The 12,842-nt window shown below is 38.7% G+C and overlaps 1 protein-coding gene across 1 annotated transcript; it reads left to right on the top strand.

The window, feature by feature from the left end:
* Positions 1-1,209: 1,209 nt before the first annotated feature.
* Positions 1,210-11,922, top strand: ankrd6a (ankyrin repeat domain 6a). Its single transcript, XM_053335236.1, has 14 exons — positions 1,210-1,359; positions 1,495-1,593; positions 3,959-4,057; positions 4,189-4,287; positions 5,050-5,148; positions 5,673-5,750; positions 6,088-6,192; positions 6,390-6,551; positions 8,245-8,397; positions 8,570-8,722; positions 9,133-9,246; positions 9,804-10,104; positions 10,442-10,800; positions 11,737-11,922. Exons 1-14 carry the CDS (start codon positions 1,210-1,212, stop codon positions 11,920-11,922), a joined length of 2,157 nt encoding a protein of 718 aa, XP_053191211.1.
* The last annotated feature ends 920 nt before the right edge of the window (positions 11,923-12,842 follow it).

Below are 12,842 nucleotides of genomic sequence, written 5' to 3'. Positions count from 1 at the left end.
ATACATAAAATGCAGCCTATATAACTGTAAAAAACACTTGGCACATATCAGACAGCATAAACACTAGTATTGATATAACTGTGATTGGCCAATATCAGCCAATAATATCAGTTGACTGATATATCGGTTGTGCTCTAAATACAATGACAGCTGCATTAGACTGTGTGCAGTGGTATGTACACTCTGATCAGTGCTGTGACCTTGCCCGCTCATTGGATTATATACATATTTATGGACCTGATGGTGGCATCACACACATGAAGCAGAGGGTCAAACATGAATAATGAACCAAACAACTAATTGACTGAATCACCATCATTATGTGTAGATACCAGTCCAGTAATGTAGAGATGATGTTTATATTGGACACCTCATGATTTACTGCATTTCCAATGCTCAAGTTAACTGAAAGCATTCCATGTGATAACTTAATGAAACGTATAAACAGTGGCTAAAACATATTTTAGTTTAACACTTTTTTGATTGATACATGACTCCACATATGTTATTTCATAGTGTTGATGTCTTCGGTATTAATCTAAAATGAAGAAAATAGTAAAATAAAGAAAAACCCTTCAATGTAAAGGTTTTGACTAGTACTGTAAATACTTTTTTATGCACAGATGGCTTCTCAAGATACTCAAACATTTTTTTACAAACATTCCCCCAATTTTAGGGTAGAGGAAGTAGATGCTGAGTGTATCCTGCTGTACACTCCAGTAAAGACCTGACAGAGGGATCCATCCTGTGGATTAAATGTTGTTGGCTGTCTTTAATTCTGCAACCCACATGCTCATGCAACTGCACAATAAACACATGCACAAAGCCAGCAGCACTAGATTACATGTGTGCACTGTAGGTAGACTTCTGTTTGTATCACAGCATCAACTCACAAAGCTATTTGAAGCGCCACATCTGTTCTGGATATCACTTCAGCTGAGTTTAAACAGAGCGCATTCTAGGATTGAAGTCATTTATCTGAAGATAGGAATGGGGAATTATTCCTGTCATCGCTGATGTTACAGTTTGTTTAAAAAAGTAAGTCAATAAGATGATCTTCAAATGTTTTCTGGACCATGTATGTATGCATCTGTTTCTTGATCTTCTATCTGTTGTCCAGTCATGTTTATGATCATGCATGCACACATGACCAGGCCTGCATGCACGAACTTGTGTGTGTCAGCTGTGAATGTGTGTGTGTCAGCAGTGATGAGTGAACTGGCACTGGTTCCTGTCCCTCCATCATCCTGCCAGGGGTCAGGCCACCGCACGGCTCTGCACCGAGCTGCCATGGTGGGAAACAGTGATGCCATAGCTGCTCTCATCAAGGGAGGCTGTGCTGTGGACCTGCAGGACAGAGTGAGTGATGGACATGCAAAGGACAATCTGTGTGTGTGTGTGTGTGTGTGTGTGTGTGTGTGTGTGTGTGTGTGTGTGTGTGTGTGTGTATAGTTTACATAACATAACAGTAACTCCATCCTGTGTTTCTTTGAGGACGGCAACACTGCGCTGCATGAAGTGTCTTGGCACGGTTTCTCTCAGTGTGTCAAACTACTGATCAGGGCCGGAGCTGATGTTCACATCAGGAACAAGGTATGAATACTCAGATGGCATTTATTTAGTTGCATTGTTGTAGTAGTATTTTTTTGTGTAGAACTTCTCACAAATACATTCACAAGGTGATTCACAAAACAGATATGATGATAATTGACAAGAAATGAAATATGGTAAAATACAATACTATAAATCATCTCTGAAATGAGAGCAGTTAATGACATGGATACTGTGAACGTTGAAATGAAAAATCTTCTCTGTAGAAATGTATAAGGAAGAGTTGCTCATTTTACAGAATATGTATTCTCTTTAACCTCTTAACGTACGCTGTTCCGTCTACGGAACGGGACGGATGTTAGGAGGTAGCCACACGTTCTTCTGAATGTTTTAAACACCAATCCTTAAACATGTATATTCATGCCGTACATTGTTGGAAAGCTTAGATTGCCCTGATTCATTCAAGACCACTCACAACTTATATGGTTGCTCACAGCCGTAATAGTATTAGCGATTAGCTAACTCAGGACTTTCTGTACAGTTCGCCAAATATCCATTCTTGTGAAATATGAAATTCGTTTCCATAAAACCGAAATACTTTCCTCAATATGTCAACATGTATTTAGTCCAACACGTAACGTAATAACACAAATAACAAACCATATACGGTCTGTTTACATCATTTCCTGACCTGCACGTTCATCTCAGAGTACACGTGACTAGATGTTTACGACCGTGAGCCTCTCCTGCTTCTGACGACACCACACACAGGCCAATCGGTGTTTAGGATTAGGCAGTACATGTCTCCAAAGCCAATGAGGACATGTGACCGACAACAATGACGACATGGCTTTGACTGACTGCTGTTCTAGCCTATGGAAATATTCGGTGAAATGAAGTTGATAACCTTTTAGCCAATAGTCAGAGGTTTCCAACCGTGTATGACACTAAGCTATCAGTTTGGCTGTCCATAAACAAACTCCAAGCGTAACCGGCGTGCGCCCTGTGCGTAAAAGAGTTGAACCATATATCATTACGCACTCGGCATTTTGGTACACGGTTGGTTCTTCTTCGACTTGACATATGACTTATACCAAAATAAACAGATAGATAGATAGATAGATAGATAGATAGATGGTCAGTTAGTTAGTTAGTCAGATAGTTAGTCAGATAGTTAGTCAGTCAGTCAGATAGATATATAGATGGATAGATGGATAAATAGATGAATAGATAGATAGATAGATATGGCCAAACAAAAAAAAAGGTTATATGTAATAATAATAATAATAATAATAATAATAACAATAATAATAATAATATGGTGTCAGCTTTCATTCAAATCATTTCTTTGATTGTAGGCAAAGGGGTTGTGAAGTTATAAGTGTTTGATTGTGGTTATACAGCTTTGGTAACCAAGTGTCCATTTGGAGTCTCCAAAAAGGACCTGAGGAAAACGCATGGACATACCTGTTGAAAAATAATTCAGAAAAATTCATCTTTTGGTCTTTTGACTCCAAATTTGGACTGCATGAAGCCAAGACATGTGGCTGTGGCCTCATTGTGTCTATATCCCGCTGAGAGGTCCCTGAATGTCTGTACACATGTCATTGTAAAGGCAAACCTATGGGCGAGTAAACAACCCCATCATTGTAACCTCTGCCACTCTTTGTCAGTAAGTCACAGAATCACACTTTTACAAGAATCCTGAGAGTGTTTCCTTTCCAATGATACCAGACACATCTCTGAGTCTCAAACTATGTGGGATCTGTGCTGCTCACAACTTGGGCATGTCGTTTAGGCTAACAACATAAAAAACAGGGGCGTGTGTTAAGTGGTTAATCTTTAATCTGTGTATCTGGAGACAGGATGTTGTTCATTATTTGTCTCCTGATTGTCCTAGACCAACTAACATGCCAAATGCCTTGTTAAAATATGTGTAGAACATGTGCACATACATGGGTTTAAAATATATGAAATGTATTTTCACAGTCGATCAGCTTCAGGGACTCTTGAAAGATTTACAGTGATAAAGGTTCTTAAACTTACATTTGGACCATGCAGTGTCATGATTTATACTCAAACATGACACGTCTATTACAGTTGAAATAGTTACACTTGAAAAGTTATACTGACAGTAGTTATCACAGCTGTAATAAAAGAACCTATAAAGTACCAAATCATGGTAATATTGAAACTGAAATTTACAAGAATGCACAGAATACTCTGAAACGTTTTGATACTCATATTCCACATGGCTTTTCTGAGATTTGGATCAGCTGGTTAAAACCATGTAGAAAGTGTTTTTTTAGTGCTATCAGCTGCAGTTCTTTCTTCTCTTCTATACTTACATTGTTAGTGTTGTTATCCTCATGCACTACAGTGAAGTAACAGTATTGTGTTGATGCAGGCAGGGAACACAGCACTTCACCTTGCCTGTCAGAACGCACATGCTCAGACTGCTCGCCTTCTGCTACTTGGAGGATCTACACCAGACACCAAGAACAACGTGAGTCTGAACTGACCCTCTCCTCTAGACTTACAGAGTCTCATCTAAATAAAAAACTCTGTTGAACAGTCAGGAATCATTTCATCATGTGACACGGCTCAGGCTTTGTGGTATGTGTGTTCTGGTTCCAGGTGGGTGACACCTGTTTACACGTGGCTGCTCGCTACAACAACCTGACCCTGGTGAAAATCCTGCTGAGTTCACTGTGCTCTGTCAAAGAGATAAACCAGGTACAGGATGTCATATCAATATGATTTTTGTAGTTTTGTTTGTTTGTTTGGTACTTCACTTTAAAAGGACAGATCACATGGTTGCAACACAGGAAAGACTTATTTCCATTGTGGTCCTTGTTGCCGTTGTATATTAAAAACCAGGTATTCATGCAAATACAAACACACGTTATTTTGATCAATCTTTATCCTTCATGTATGCATGTTTTATTACACTCTGTGTTCTGATATGAGGTTTTTGCCTGTGTTTTACCTGTAGTTTTACAAATGCATGATTTTTCTAATATGCATGAAGTTTCACAAATGTGTATGTAGAGGTCTTTCAATCATTTGTATGGATTTAGTGTATGTGCATGTTTTGACAGGTGAGAGTGTGCATGATTCATTACTAACATACCGCTTATTCAGTTGTATGTATGTGTGTGTGTGTCATGTGTGATAAAGATTGTGTGACTTTTTATGTCATGTCCCCCTATTTATCATTTATAGGCAGTATAACAACTTCTCCAAGATATTTTATATGATCACAATTGTTATAGTCTACTGAGTTATAGTTGCTGAATAATACATAAATAAATACACATATCTGTTCACAACTTCATTGTAGTGTGTTATTAACTGTTTTTGTTGAATACAAAAACTTGAACAATTGGGAAACTATGTTTTAAACTGTTACTAATTCATGTGCTGAAGTTTAAGTTAAATTCTGTATAACCACTCATAAGTACTGAGATACACATGTGGTGTTGTGTTTAACTGTAGGGAGGGGACACAGCTCTGCATGTGGCTGCTGCTCTGAATCATAAGAAGACAGTTCAGCTCTTACTGGAGGCTGGAGATGATGGAAAAATCAGAAACAATGTAAGAAGCATCTACAAACCACATTTACCAAACATATGAAAGCACAGTTTGATTTTGTTGATTTTAGTTGTTAGTTTTGGTTTGTGTTCATGCAAGCAAAAAACAATCATACTATGTGCATTTCACAATAGATCCATCAAAATGTCATCATAATCTGCCTCAAAGCCTTTGGCATTTTGACCTGTGATAGTGTTGCTGCAAAACAGCAAAAAGCAGTGCACAGTGTTTTATTATAATGATTTAGCATTGTGGAGTAAGAGATTAAAAACAATGGTCAAAGTCTTTGCTGTAGAGGCTGGGATGAGACATTAATGGTATGGATCAAACTCCTAAACATCTGGATCCTACAATACATGTTCCATAATTCAGCATGTTCCATAATAGTGGCTTTTATCAGACTGATAACATGATGACATCATCTTTTACTCTGAAATGTTCCCTCAAGACTCACAAAAAACATGGCATAATGGTTTTCACAGAGTAGTGCCCATCATGACGGGTGTTTATTTACTGTTCACGTCCAGGCAGGTAAAACAGCACTTGACAAGGCCAGAGACAACAACCATAAAGATGTGGCACTTCTCCTGGCTAGAGCTCCTCAGGTTGGTGTCTGTGTCATACATTTATCCTGGATGTTATTAGATTAAATACTCCCATCATATAGATTCTTTTTTTCAACCATTAGGGGGCGCAGTGTCAAGAATGTGATTTGTAGGCTTTTGATCTTTTTTATTCTTTAGAATAACAGTTTTTTATCAGCATCAGCAAACATCTAGCGTATGTTTGTAGGATTGTTGTTAGTGATGATGGAACTAAAGCAGATTTTGTTATCATCTGAAGAGTACGGTTTAGACCTGCTCTATGTGTAAAGTGCCTTGAGATGACTTTGTTGTGATTTGGTGCTAAACAAATAAAGATTGATTGATTGATCATCCTCAGGTACATCGTTTCATGCGAGGAAGAACAATCAGGAAACGAAGAGAAAGACTGACAGCTGAGCGCAGGACCCAGTCTGTTACTAGAGTAGAAATACTACCAAACAAAGTAAGAACATACCAGAAACAATCACTATGAATAAATAGTGTGTACTGTAGGAGATATGAGGATGGGTATCATCAGATGTTGAGAGATGAATCAAAATTTCAGAGTAATTGGATTATTTGATGTTGTTATTTCTCTGTTTTGTGTTTTGCATTTGAATTTCATTTTATTCTGTTCTCCCTGGCTGTGATCCTGAGCAGGACAGCAGTTCTGTGGTGGAGGAAACACCCAGCAGTGAACAAATGGAGAGCAAAACAACCACCAAGGTGGGCTCCCCCTACCAGCAGCAGCATTACCACAAGACCCTAGCTACCATTAACAGCCCCCATAGACACCACAGGAAGAGGCGAGTCAAAGAGCAGGTGAGTCAACATAACAGAGACATTTGGCATACCTAACTAATCTAGTGGCAGTTTTCATGTGAAACATTGTGCCCAGTACTGTTAACTATCTTCATTTATTTTGCTGGTAATTTAATATTGTGATGGTGCTGTCATCGTCTAATGTTCCGGGAGCAAATGAGACAGATAGTTAACAGAGTCAAAGACCTCTGGAATGTTTTTTCACTATTTACTATATTTCTTCTGCTGCAATTTAACAAAATGTAAAGATGAATAGTATTATATGGAATATTTCCTCAGACATATGTCAAGACCCATTATGTTGTTATGCATCAGACAATAAAAGCTTGAACCTTGAATTGCAGAACTACTTTACATGTACATGTAGTACACACTTCACCAAGAAAAGTGGATTGCATGATTTTTACAGCCACCATGCAACTAAAATAAAAAATAAATTCTCACACATGTCCACAAGGGGGCATTAAACCACCATAACTGAGAGCAACGCAGAAGTGATTTCACTTTCCTTCTATTGGATTGACTTTAATATCAAAAATTAAACACTTTCTGTGATTTATGACGTGAAAGACTGAAGTCCACCATAGCCAGGTGTTGTAACTGATACAGATGTGACTGAAGCTGCAGTTTCTCTTTAGACCACTAGATGGTGGTATTTAAAAAAATGGATTTCTTTCTTTTTCAATTATTTAATTATTATCAAGGATAATTCTTGGTTTAACCTCTTCTAATGCACGACTTGGTGTTGATCAGTTGTTCAATGAGGGTGTGAAAACATATATTTGACGTGTGTATCAGCCTACTGTCAGCTGGTTGTTGCTTCTTGAATCTCCCAGCTCCACCTACATTTCATTCCAATAGGCCATAATTGGATTTTGTAGTTTCTGAAACTGTGTACATAGTGGTAGAGGATAAACCCAAAATTAAAGTCTGTGTAAAGTAAAAATAAATATGTGTTCTGAGTTTGACATACCACAGAAAAGTGTGTTGTTAACCACCCTGCCCAGTTTGAATGATTGAAAAAATAGCTAAATATATGAAATTAGGCTTCAAAGTTGTGTAAAAAGCAACCTCTTTCTCTTCTCCCAAACGCTGTGGGAGTGCCCACCGAGTTCGCTGAAACCACGCCCCCTACCAAGTGTCACCTGTCAATCAAAGTGAGAGCTTTCTGCTGCTAGCTCGGCAGCTAGCTCGGCAGCTAATTCAGCTAACTGTAGGCTGTAGTAGTGTGCGCTGAATGTATTTACACCTCTCTACAGCAGCACGCGGCAGTGATTCAGACCCGCCCACTAAATCCTGAACATAGAAATCTTGAAACACAGTGTGTGAAGCCTAGCTCCACAATTCAAATCTAAATGGTTGAAATGCTTTTTACACCTTTTTTTAGAAATACATTTATGATCTATTTAATGTGTTTAGAAGAAAATGTCTGAATTCATTTTACACAGTCTTTAAGTTTTCAAATCTATCCCCATGCTTCAGTCTAGAAAAGAAAGTTAAGATGCTTCTATGATCTAAATCATACCATGATTGTGTTCAATCACTTTTAATAGTGGTGTCATATAATTGTTCATGCAGTTGCTGCCATGACCTACTAAACTGGCTAGATTAAGTTCATGCTTACTGATAAACACACCCGCATTCTGGTTTCCACCTATACTAAGATTCAAAACTTGTCATGTCTTCTTTGCAGCCTTTGAAGCCAGAGGATCTGAGAAAAGGCAAAAATGACTTGTACATTAAGAAGAATCTCTGTGGTGATGATGATGAATATTATACTCTCCAGAATGGGCATACCTATCAGCTTTACACACTGTACAGAGACAAGGATGGCAGCATTAGACAGGTTACTGATCTTTTCTTGTTTTATTTTAAATCAGTGACTATGCTCAGAGCTTGGCACAAGGTCATTCTGGTGCTAAAACTTAACATGTTGAACTATGTAAGCACATACTATATAAGACTTTATGGAAACATTGCAGTTTTGTGGCTTGTTTACCAGTAGTATTTCTCTTTAGGCACCAGCCAGTGGGTGCAACTGTAAGCCTCTCATCAAGAATCTGGAGGGTCAATTGAGAGCCACACAGGAGGAGATGAGGCTGCACATCCAGGGTGTCCAGGAGGAGGTCAACAGCAAGCTGGGCAAAGTGGACCGCCGAAACAGACACCAGGTCTGATGGAGTTTGATAGCAATATCATTGTTTTTAGTTTACATGCTGCTTTCCTTTAAAGTGAAACTAACATTTGATTTCTTCTTACATTTTTTGTAAGGAAATGTAACTATGCGATGTGACATGACTAGGATACTATTGCACTATTTATTTATTTTTTTAAGGAATATCAAACCATTTTGGACATAATTTTAGAAACAATGCCTGTGCTTAGTCACAGTAGTGACATTGTCCATTGGTGACAAAACTATTTTGACAAGTCAAACATCAAGGAGAAACATATGGAATATATGTGGATTTCTTAGCAGATCTGAATTTTGATTTCAGTTCAACTTTTAATTTGACAATATTAACGCAAGAAAGTTCCAGTGAAGAATCAGTCAGATTTTTCTACTCTTTGGTTTGGGCAGATGAAAGTGTTGGACATGCTGAATCAGGAAAGAGCCATAGCTGAGAGGAAGAACATGATTCACAGGATCAAGCAGGAGGTTGCCCGGGGCAGAGAGGACACCATGCTGACACAGGTATCACAGTTACAACCTACAGGATTTCTTTCCATACAGGGAACACATGGTAAGCTCATATTATAGTTTATATGTGATACCATCATAATAGAGCAGGAAAAATACATTCATTCTCTGATCACATGCACAATGTGATGGGTAAAACATGAATTTACCCTTTAATGGAAGACATCTGAGATTAATTCAGGAAAATTGTGAGAATGAAAATTTGGATTCTGTTATGAAAATTATAATTCTGAGATTGAATCAACAGATTTAGTTTAAGTCTGAAGATATAGTGACTGGCAGCCTGTACTAATACTGATCTTTTGGTAAAATTCAGATGGTGAGAAATAAATGGTAATTTGAGTTTAATCTCACAATTTCAACAAAATCATTGTGAAAATAAAGAACAGAAGAGTAAAATATTAAGATTTAATTTAGTTTTATCTTGTTTGACACTCCATACAGAGACTGGCCTTTTTAGTACCACATAGAGAGATGACGAATACCAGCTGTTTAGATCTAATACGTATACTGAAGGTTTGGTCATACAGCTACTTTGTTTTTTCAAGCAGGCAGTAGTGAGTCATGAGATGAAGAAATGGTGCTTGTCACAGCTGAAGGACATGGATGTCCACATCCCAGCCAAAGCCCAATACTACAAACTGCTGTCCTCACCCTCTGTGGAGAAGTCTGTGGCTGATGCTGACCTGGAATCTCTCCCCCTGCTGTCTGTGGTATCTGGAGAAAGCAGCACTTCGCTGGCTACCTATGTAAACATCCTACCATCCAAATCTACCCACAGTCTGAGAGGAACAGAGCAGGAGCAAATGGGGAGCAGGACATACTTTGAAATGAAGATGGACAGGTCACCAGGTAGGCACTGTATGTCCAAGCTCTGACAGTAGGGGCATCTGTGTGAGCCAGTTTGCTTTAACTGTGCAATATGATAAGTCTTCATATTTGTTAATAGAACTTTTACAATACAATCAACAGCCACCATTTTAAAAGGTCAAGTCAAGTCAAACTTTATATGAGCATATTTCCTACACAGGGTAACACAATGTGTTTTGCATAAAATGGCAACACGTGGGTGTATAGCATGTCAAATTTGCATTCAGTAGACTAGAGTTTAAATCTAGTTGCCCAATTAACGTGTGACAATCAACACAAATGTATGATTTATTTTTTCTCACTATATTTCTCCTGTTAGATGACTATGAGAACACAGCCCTGTTCCCTAAACCAGCAAGACGGACCTCAGGGTTCCTGCTTGGCTCTGCTGACACCTACTGGCATCCTCCAGGAGTGCAAGACAGTCCCACAAGAGCAGTGGTGCCACTGTGCGCAGAGGACTTCTCAAGCAACAGCAGCCAGTCCAGCATTAGTGACCAGGGACCCTCAAGGATCCAACATCAGGGACTAGGCTGTGATAGACAAAACAGGAAACACTTTGGAGAGCTGGTCAGAGCAGGGATACACACTGACTGCACCAAAACACTGGAGTTCTTCATCGACCGTCCTGCTGAGCCCACATTCAGCCAGGAGAGGAACAATCTGCATGCTATGGAGGTGAGGCTTAGAATATGTCAATTGAGCAGACATGTTCCAAATGATGCTTTACTTAAACCTCAAAAGATACTTATGGATCCGTCCAGTCTTTGAAAATATATCTATGATACCAACACTTTTTTAAAACTATGTATCTCATTTGTGTACTCTTTACACAACAATGACAAGTTGTACTTTTAGAGTTATGTGTGGGAATTATTTACTGGTTACTGGTTACAATGTCTAAAGTGCTAATTACCACATAAGTCAATGAGCACTGTGGTTCCCACCAGGATCACACTAGGTGCATGTCCATTGTTTTCCAGCCCCCATTTTGTTCTGTCCTCTGCATGCTGTCCAATCAAACCAGAGCGTTTTAGAACTGCAGTCAATGTAGAGCTTTTCTAGTCTTTTTGACCACTCAAAGTGCTTTTACACTACATGTCTCATTTATACACTGAAGACAGGGGCTAACCACGCAGAGAGCCAACCTGCTCATCAGAATGGAAACTAACCATTCACACACCGATAGAGCAGAGACGGGTGCAATTGTGATTAAGTATCCGGTAATCAAACCGCCAATCTTCTGATTGGTGGACAAGACTTAAACAAAAGTTCACATGAGTGTTTCATTGGGCTTGTGTTGAATGCATTTTTCTACAAAAACAACAGTCTTTTTCGTCTGTCTTTGTTGGTGCATCGCTTCATTTATATACAAAACTTGTAAATCAGTGGATAGTGTGAGAGGATTGGCAGGACTGTGAGTATTAATACATCCTTGTGTGTGCATGAGAGAAACAAAACAGGGGCCCACTCATAAAAAAAACAGTTTCCATAGTGCTACTAGTGGTCAGAGAGTCCACATGGTGCCTTTAACACACAGACACACATGAGACTTGTATCAACCACTAATCTTAAAACTTCATAAGACTGAGTTTGTTGTTGCTTCATTTTCAGGTGACTCAACGTTTCTTTGAGAATGTGTCGGTTCAGTTGGAGCGCTGGTATGACAGGAAGGTCTTGGAAGTGGAGCAGCAGACAGAGCTCAGAGTGCTTCAGGACAGGAGGGAGCTGCTGCAGCGAATCAGCTTACTGGAGGAGGAGCTTCAGAGGCTGAAGACCAATGAGAATGTTGAAAGCTGACACGCCCTGACAGTGACCAATCCTGGACTAAGACTGGACAAACTTTTTCTCTTAGAGTGAGCATTTTTTAAAAAGCAGAAAATTAAAAAGTACATGGAATAATCCATACTCTATATGCATTTAATAAATCTTCAGGAGCAGACATACTGTTTCCTATGTCAAAGTGATGTCATCTAACCTGTTGGTCTCATGTCAGAAAATCACTGTGCAAGATGGTTGTGACTGTCAATTTGGGAAAGATACAGAAATGACCCTGCACAGGACCTCCTAATCCACGGTCAGAAAGGTATCAGGGAATATATGCAGATCACATACTGTAAAATGTTCATGTAGGACTGAAGGAAAATCAACACTCACACTCAGTCACATGTCACATTCATGACACTGGGATACCCATGCCAAGCTGCTGTGTGAAACAATGCGCCTGTCAACAGAACACTCTCTTTGATGACATCTAGTGTGCGAATGTGGAACGTTTTTGAAAAAGTACATACCTGCTCAACAAGTTTATTGTTTTGTCAAGACAAAAACAAAGCTTCTCATTTATAAAACAAGTAATATCATTGTTACTCACCAATTCTCCCATTTTACACTGATATATTACACAGTGACCCCCCATTTGACTTATAACACTTCTTGAACAACAATGAAAATGTGAACTTTTTGGCATAGTGTTTGCTATCACAAATTCACACATTTGAAAGGTAATGAAACTGAAGTAAATTAACATTGAAAAATCAATCACTTTTTAATCCGTTTTTTACAGAGCATTGTGAAAGGAACTCATGATTAATCCAATGTCTCTTAAAATTATTTTTTTTATTGTATTGTCTGATTTAACCTGAATTTAAAAGTCTAACCAAGGACATAGGATACACGTTAGTTAGATGCCCTACTTACATTACATTGCATTACTATTT

Source organism: Scomber japonicus, chromosome 16, assembly GCF_027409825.1.
Source record: "Scomber japonicus isolate fScoJap1 chromosome 16, fScoJap1.pri, whole genome shotgun sequence".
Classification (NCBI taxonomy): domain Eukaryota; kingdom Metazoa; phylum Chordata; class Actinopteri; order Scombriformes; family Scombridae; genus Scomber; species Scomber japonicus.
The sequence above is the reverse complement of the archived record's forward strand: the minus strand, read 5'-3'. Positions and strand labels throughout refer to the sequence as shown.

Coding starts and splice junctions, on each gene's coding strand:
- ankrd6a (XM_053335236.1), top strand. CDS start 1,210: ATGAGTGAACTGGCACTGGTTCCTGTCCCTCCATCATCCTGCCAGGGG. Junction 5,751..6,087: donor TCCTGGCTAGAGCTCCTCAG/GTTGGTGTCTGT, acceptor GATCATCCTCAG/GTACATCGTTTCATGCGAGG. Junction 6,552..8,244: donor AGAGGCGAGTCAAAGAGCAG/GTGAGTCAACAT, acceptor TCTTCTTTGCAG/CCTTTGAAGCCAGAGGATCT.